General features: G+C 36.8%; 1 protein-coding gene across 2 annotated transcripts in view; it reads left to right on the forward strand.

Annotated features, from left to right (window-relative positions):
- Positions 1-3,499, forward strand: part of CWF19L2 (CWF19 like cell cycle control factor 2) — a 193,633-nt gene extending 190,134 nt beyond the window's left edge. For both annotated transcript variants that reach the window (XM_030835999.3, XM_070046191.1), the window contains exon 18: positions 2,220-3,499. In XM_030835999.3, the coding sequence (XP_030691859.2) occupies positions 2,220-2,363 (144 nt within the window). In that variant the 3' untranslated portion in view covers positions 2,364-3,499. The remainder of the gene's footprint in view (positions 1-2,219) is intronic.
- The last annotated feature ends 5,114 nt before the right edge of the window (positions 3,500-8,613 follow it).

An 8,613-nucleotide genomic window follows, 5' to 3' on the forward strand; every position in this document is an offset into this window, starting at 1 on the left:
AATTAAGAACGATATAGTCCAAGAATGTGTCACTCATTTCACACAGATAGTTTCTGGACAGATACTAGAGTGTAGATCTTTCATTTTTTGCTAGTGGATTTTTTCTGTTACTACAGATTGCCTTCTAGGGTTATAGTCCTTAAATTTAAGGTCTACTGAGTATCTGGGAAGTAAGTTAGTATCAGGGACTAGAATGAAATTAGTGTAGCTATTGAAGCAATCAAAAGAAGTCTGGGCAATAACAGCTCTAGAAGTGACCTTTCAATCTAGTATAACTCAGGCCTTTCTCTCTAAATTAGAGGAGCCTAGATGAACTCTGTCCATTGTTCCCTGTTCTTCCTCCCCACTTTCATCTCCTGTGTAAGATCATTTTCTGCAAAGAATAGTGACATGTAAGAGGTTTGGACTCAAAAATGTTTATGCTGTTATCCTTAAAGGTTAGCTAGAGGCCTAAAATCACATTCATCTATGAACTGTTGAGATATGTTACAGAAACTTGTCTGAGAATTTTTCAGAATATCTTTTCCCAGAGTTAATTAGAAAGAAATTTGTTTTCATTGCTCTGAAAAATTCTGTTGTTATTCAATAGAGCTTTATAACTCAAAACTTTATGACTCTGCATTTATTTCTTTCAAAAAAAGAAAACTTAATTCTAGTGAAAATGAAATAAAATATCAATTTTTTAAGTTGCATAAATTTAATTGGGAGATCACCCCCCCAATATTATGCATGTGCTATGATTTTTATGATACTGTTTTAATGTTAAAAGGAAAGCTTCTTTAGTTAGCTTTACATCATTGATCCGTTTTCTCCAAAATCTTCTTTCCAAGAAACAGCCTATGAGACCAAAACTCCCTTCAGCCTGCAGTTGTTTAGAGAGCAAGAAGGATTGGTCTCTTTCCATTAACATCTGCTTCAGTAACAGAACAAGAATCAGTCCTTATATGGTACCCATGAGACAAAACTTGATGCTTTATAGACAGTTTTAGATCAATTTATAAGCTAGGCTTTCTTAAACTACATTGCTAGTGATTGGCTGGTGCCAAGAAACTCTTGCATTAAATCTAAATGTGCCCTCTTTTTAAACTATGTCTCTCTTAACCCCTTTATTTCCCTTTCCCACTGAAAAGAGATTTCCTTTTCCATGAAGCTTTTCCTGATTTATCCAACAATTAGAATCTTCTTTCTTTTTGAGTTTCCATGTAGTCTGCTTTGACATTTGCCTTATTCTGCTTTACAACTCCCACCACAGCTCCACATTCTGTTATGAGCTTTCTGAAGACAGAGAAATGTATTTTAGTTATCTCTGTATCCCCTACAATATTTGGCACTTGCTTGTACATAGTATGTCCCTTTAGTATATTTGTTAAGATGAAGAACCTATGTCTTAGAGTGATTATGTCCAAGGTCTTACCACACAATCCTGCAGACCTAGACTGAATATGCAGAACTCAACCCTTAGCCCAAGATTTTCCTGTATTACCGTACTTCCCTTCCTCGAAGCATTATAAATCTCCCCCATATCTTTCTGTACATGGATACTCACTATCATAAATTTGATTAATTTCTGTAGCTGATAGCACAGGAAGAGGATCATGAAGGAAATGATCTAGAGTAATAAGCAGACAGTCAGAAATCCATTCCTTTCAGGGCTTGGGAATGTGACTTTTTAAATGAAGGTGATTTATAATTTCTAATTCTTGGTTTGCTTAGATTAGTACTAAAATATGATTTTGTTTCCTGAAAAAATATCTACAGCTAATAGTAGAAGAAACTGGCTTTTAACTATACTGGGTAGTAGGGAGAACATTAGCCGGAGATTCAACTGTAGTTGAACAACCAAGTTAATAATTGCTACATGTTGATCAACTTTTTCTTCAAACTTTTACCAGAGCAGCTAATAAGGACCAAATTAGTTAAATTCCATTTTCTCTTCCTCCCCTTTGCTGCTGTCTGATAGATGTGTTAACAAGCAACAAAATAGACAAATTGTTTGACAGGAGACACAGCTAGGACCCCTAGAATCACAGGGTTTGCATAGTTAGAACTAAATGAAAAGAATGTTTATTTTTAACTTGAAACTAATACCTATGTAAAATTTGATCCTCACGGAGAACTACTTAATGTTATATTTAGTAACAGAATAAATTGAAATAGTTTCATTCCTGTTTTTAGTATTTATACATGCACGTGTTTGTATTTTTCTCATTCTTTGAAAGGAAATCATTGGTGGGATGCTGGATGTAGAACCAAGACTTTGGAGGAAAGGGATCCGAGAAAGCTTTGAGGATCAGAGGAAGAAAGTACTGCAGTTTGCTCAGTGGTGGAAACCATTTGACTTCACCAAAAATAAAAAATGTTGAGACATACCTTTCATTTTTTATTTCCTCTTCATATTTCTTTCAGTTTTATTTCCATTGCATCTAACTAAACAACTGATCATCAGGTAATAGGAAGAGAATCATGATCTGGGTTTAATGACAACTTCATCATTGGATTGTGTCGGTTTCCTTCCCCACCTGCTCCTGTGGACTTCATTGTAGTAACTGTGGAGCAAGACCAGTTATGTCATGTGACCTGTTCATGTCCTGTTCTGTACCTCTGTCTTGGTATTCTGAACTATTTATATTAACATATAGAAAGACTTTTCTGAAGGATTATCTAGGAAGTATAGCAAATCATTGCTTCAGAGGGAAGCGGGTCTGCTTCAAGTTTGAGTCTGCTGACTAGCTTCTTTTGCATTTTTTAAACTAAGAGTTGGCATATTTAGTAATAATTGAAATTTCTTTTCACAGCATTTTATAGAAGCTCTTAATTTTCTACCAATAGCATATATATTACTACTATTCTTTTTATTAAAGGAATAAAGAATGTCCCAAAAGTAATTAAGAATTAAATAAGGTATATAACATGTTCATGATTTGTTTTTATTTCTGTATTTTTAAATAGTGTCTTTGAATTTTGGTGATTTTAAAAGTAATTGTTCCAAAAATTACAGTTTACAGTTGTTTGGGGTTTGTATGAAAGTTAAAAATTTTAGCCAAATCATCATTTTGAGGTTGTATTGATTATTACAAAATCTTAAGTAATGTGAGTATTTTTAGTGTCAGGAACACATTCTGTTGTCCCATATGATCTAAGGTTCTTCATTTTCCTGTATTCTTACACTTGGTGTGAAGAGAAAAACCCTATACATATAAAATATGGCCATGGTCTCTAAGAGTGTTCCTACTTTATTTTTTATATGGAAGATATTTTTGTAGTAACCCTTTTTCAAAGATGTTGATTTTTTTGGAGCGGAACCTTGACGTTTTGTCATGAAATGTTGAATATTTAGAATCAATGTGACATGTACTCTAGAGTAACTCCTAACTCGACGTAGTTATTTTTAATATTGACATCTCATTTCTTTAGTATCTTGAAAAAAGAGAAATGTTTATGTTCTATCTGAAGTTTTAAAATTTTAATAAAAGTTGGAAGTTTAATGGTTTCAGATTCTCAATATTTACAAATTGGATTTAAGTTATTATCACATACTTGATACTTGATAGTATTTTATTTTTCGCTGTTTTCAGACTCTTTTGGCCTTGCTGCAAAGTCTCAGAGGAATCTTTAACATTCATTTATTCAATCAGTGAGTTAACAAACATTTGTTTGCAGGGCATTTTGTTGCATACTGGTAGTACAAAAATAAAAAAATACTTCCTATACCTTAAATTATTTCATAGTTTAGTGGTGCAAGAGATATGTTCAAAAATAATTACATAAAGAAGATGTGGCACATATATACAATGGAATATTACTCAGCCATAAAAAGAAACGAAATGGAGCTATTTGTAATGAGGTGGATAGACCTGGAGTCTGTCATACAGAGTGAAGTAAGTCAGAAAGAAAAAGACAAATACCGTATGCTAACACATATATATGGAATTTAAGAAAAAAAATGTCATGAAGAACCTAGGGGTAAAGCAGGAATAAAGACGCAGACCTCCTAGAGAACGGACTTGAGGTTATGGGGAGGGGGAAGGGTGAGCTGTGACAGGGCGAGAGAGAGTCATGGGCATATACACACTAACAAACGTAGTAAGGTAGATAGCTAGTGGGAAGCAGCCGCATGGCACAGGGATATTGGCTCGGTGCTTTGTGACAGCCTGGAGGGGTGGGATAGGGAAGGTGGGAGGGAGGGAGACGCAAGAGGGAAGACATATGGGAACATATGTTTATGTATGACTGATTCACTTTGTTATAAAGCAGAAACTAACACACCATTGTAGAGCAATTATACCCCAATAAAGATGTTAAAAAAAATAATAATTACAGCACAATATAAGTTCTAATGCAAGATATGTGCCAAGTGTGTTCAAGTCCAGTGCTAAAGGACTATTTACACCTCCTCTGTCTTCATTCTTAGCTGATGAATCTTGCTTCCTGTTTTACTGAGAAAATAGAACTAAATAGAAGGAGTTTCTACCACATCTAATTAATATACCTGCATCTGTACCCAGGTACTCTGCTTCTCCTCTTGATAACTGTAGGTAAATTATTTTGTTGTCCTTACCTAGAGCTAGTCAACTCATTTATGTACTACTAGATTTCATCCTTTTTCACCTACTCAAATGCCTCTACCCTCTGAATTATTAGATTTTTTCCTCTCTGTAAGATTATTTCAATTAGCATACAAAACCTTTTATAATATATCAACAACAAGCCCTGGCATCATACTGCCACCCCTAGCCATTTCTCTTCTCCAGTTGAGCAAAATTCATTAAAAAAAAAAAATCTGTTTCCTTTCCTTCCATCTTCTTCCTGTTCTCAGTAGTCAGACTTCATCCTCACCATTCTACTAGTTTTAGTTTTGTTTATGGTAAGGTCCTCAGTTCCTTCCACATTGCCAAATCAAATAATTTATTCTCAGTGCTCATCTTACTCTATCAGCTTCATTGGCATACTTGATCACTTCCCCTTCTTGAAACACTATTTTTACTTTGCTTCTAGAACACTGTCTCTTATTTATCCTCTTTCCTTACTGGCTGCATCCTCTCAATCTCCTTTGCTGGTTTCTCCTCTTGTCAACTTCTAAGTGTTGAAATGCCTATTCTCAAACCATAACTACTGTATTCACTCTCTCCCAAGGTAATTTTCTCAATAAAATGGTCTTAAATACTATTTTTAAGTTCGTTCATTTACTCAGCAAATGTTTGAGTGTCTTCTATATGTCAGTCACTGGTCTGTGTGCAGGGGTTACATTAGTGAAGAAAACAAAAATCCCTGTATTTGAGGAGTTTACATTGTATCAGAGAAGACAGATAGTACACATTAGACAATAAATAAATTGTCTAGGAAATGTCAGAGGTGATAAGTACTATGGAAAAATGAAAATAGAACAGAACAAGGAGGTTGTTTTCCAAATTTTTATTCACTTTGGACATCTTCACTGAATTCCAGAATCACATATCTAAATACCAACTTGACATTTGTTCTGTAACTGTATCGGTAGTAAGCATATATAAACTGAACTCCTGATTTTCCTCCTGTTCTAGTTATTTATAATAACCATTTCATTATATCTCATGGTTTTATAGGTGAGACGTTTGGTCAGGGCTCAGCTGGATGATTTGCCTCTGCTTCAAGATGTCCGGGGCCTCAGCTGGGATGGCTCAAATGTCTGGAGATGACTGGGGTCATATGTCTGGATACTCTGTTCTTCATACAGTGTATATTGAAGCTGGAATAGTGGGAATGGTTCCTTTACTCACATGTGTGGTGCCTATAGTGGAATGAATGGAACAGCTGGGGACGGGCTTATAATACTCTTTTCTCCTATGGCAATTTCAGGGTAGTTGGACCTGCTATATGGCTTCTGGATTCCTCCAGAGCAAGCATTCCGAAAGACAGTTCCAAGAGATAAGAGGTGGAAGGTGCCAATCTTCTCGAGTCTGGTACAGCTTAACTTTTGCTGTGTTCTTTTTGTGATAAAGTTGTCACAGAGCCCACCTACATTCAAGAAGAGGGGTCATAACCCTATCTCTCAGTGGGAGTAGTGTCAAATAATTTGTGTCAAGTAATTAATAATCTTTAATCTACCACAGTCCACCCTCTGGCCACAAACTTATACTCCTCCTATGTGAAAAGCATATTCAAATCCACCCAGGAAAGTCCCATTCCAGTAGGGCATTAGGCTTAGGCTCAAAATTCAGGATCCCATCTAAATCAGGCCCAGATGGAGATGAGGTTACTCAGGTGCTTCAATCTGAAGACCTGTGAACTTAGACAAATTATCTGTACCCCTTACACACACACACACACACACACACACACACTATCAAACATACAGTAGTAAGAGAAGTATATAGTTACTGCAGTAGAAACATTCATTGAAAAAGATGGAAAACTTGATGCACATTTTAGTCACTGTTCACTAGTAATTCTAAAATTAAGTCAAGCATATGTTACCAGTTGCTTGATTAGGGCCCCAGTCCTGCTTTTTTTTTTCCCCCCAGTCCTGCTTCTTGAGAATGACTCCATTGGGCTCTTTGCTCTGCCCTTTGCACTCTTGGTTCAACCCTCAGTCAGCCTTTGTTTTTCATAAGAAATAACTCAAGACTTACACTTCCAGCTAAGACAAAGTAGCCACATTATCTTCCTGTCCAGAACAACTGAAAAATAGACAACATATATGAAAGGATGGTTTTTAAGACATGGGATATCAGGCAAGAAGGTATAATGAGCCCTAAGAGATGGGGGGAAAGTGAGATAAACCCTGTATTACCCTATCTTATTGCTGTGTACCACCTTGTGGTACAAGTTGGGAGAATCCAGGCAGAGCCAGTTGAACTAACTGAGTTGAGGAAGTAGAGCTATGAGTCTGGGGAGACTAAGACAACAGGACTGGTTACTAGAGAAGAGATTGCTACACAGAGAATTCTAGAGATCTTCAGAGGGTCCCCTTCTAGTATCTGTACAGTGACTAATTGTATGCATGTGAGGAAACTACCCAAGGCCAGGAAAAGATTGATCTACCCGAGATGATTAGAGGGAACCTTTCTTGATAGCTAGAATGGAAAATTTCAAGATTGACTAGGAATTGGGTAGAGTACACAGATGGTAATTGCAGTGTAGAATAATTATTCCAACACTTAGCACTGATCTAGTCTTGACAGACATCTTAAAAGCAAGAGGCAAAAGGCTCAAACTGTTTCCAAGTAACTGCATCTCGGAACAGAGCTTAAAAGTATGTATAGGAATAAAAATATATCCAGTAGTCACAATAAAAAATTCAAAGTGTCTGGCATGCAGTCAAAAATTACAAGGCATGCAAAGAAAGCAGTTACATGGATAAATATATAAGATTTTTTTCTTATTCTCTAGATTTATTTAAAAGATATTTTACTTCTATAAACAAAACCCGTATGAGGTTTATAACATGTAAAAGCAAAATAAATGACAATAATAGCACAAGGGTGGGAAGGGGAGAAGTGAAAGTACAGGATATTGTACTATATTTGAAGCAGTATAACATAACTTGAATGTAGGCTGTGATAAAGATATGTAATTAACTCTAAAGCAGATCCTAAGATAAAAAAACGAGCAAATAGAGCTTCCCTGGTGTCACAGTGGTTGAGAGTCCGCCTGCCGATGCAGGGGACACGGGTTCATGCCCTGGTCTGGAAAGGTCCCACGTGCCGCGGAGCGGCTGGACCCGTGAGCCATGGCCGCAGAGTCTGCGCATCCGGAGCCTGTGCTCCACAACGGGAGAGGCCGCAACAGTGAGAGGCCCGCATACCACAAAAAAAAAAAACAAGCAAATAAAGATTTATAGCAAAAACCCAACAAAGAGGGTAAAATGAAACATAAAATAATCTAAATGAAGGCAGAAAAAGAAGAACAGGGAAACAAAGTATAGATGGGATAAAGAGAAAGCAAATAACAAGATGATAGATTTAAACCTAAACATTATATCAATAATATCCATTTTTTATTGCCATATAGCAAATTACTACAACTTTAGCAGCTTAAAGCAACAAATCTTTAATATCTCAGCTTCTGTGGGTCAGGAGTTCGGGCACAGCTTGACTGGGTCCTCTCTGCTTAGGATCTCACCAGGCCAAGGTGTCACCTAGGACAGAGTTTTCACCTGGAGACTGAACCCAGAAAAGATTCACTTCCATACTCACATGGTTCTTTGCAGCATTCAGTTCCTTGCAGCTAGAACTGAAAACTTCAGTTGTTTAATGGCTGTTGGCCAGAAGGTGCTCTCTGCTCTTCTAGGCATCAGCAATTTCTTACCACATGTGGTTCTCTAACATGGCCTATTGCTTCCTCACAACCAGCAACAGAGAGGGAGATTCCAGAAAGATGGCAGCTGAACTCTTACATAATACACAAAATCACATCTGTTGCCATATACTATTGGTAGAGGCATGTCACAGGTCCTGGATCCCCACACTCAAGGGGATGCAATCACAAGGTTGTGAACACCAGGACTGGAACATAATGGAGGCCACCCTAAGAGTTTGTCCACCAAAAATATGCCATTTCACATTTTAAGAACCTTAAAACTTTCTTCTTTCATTTTTCCCACCTTGCCCTTTGTTTTTCTACATTTTATCTCTA

Source organism: Globicephala melas, chromosome 8, assembly GCF_963455315.2.
Source record: "Globicephala melas chromosome 8, mGloMel1.2, whole genome shotgun sequence".
Lineage (NCBI taxonomy): Eukaryota > Metazoa > Chordata > Mammalia > Artiodactyla > Delphinidae > Globicephala > Globicephala melas.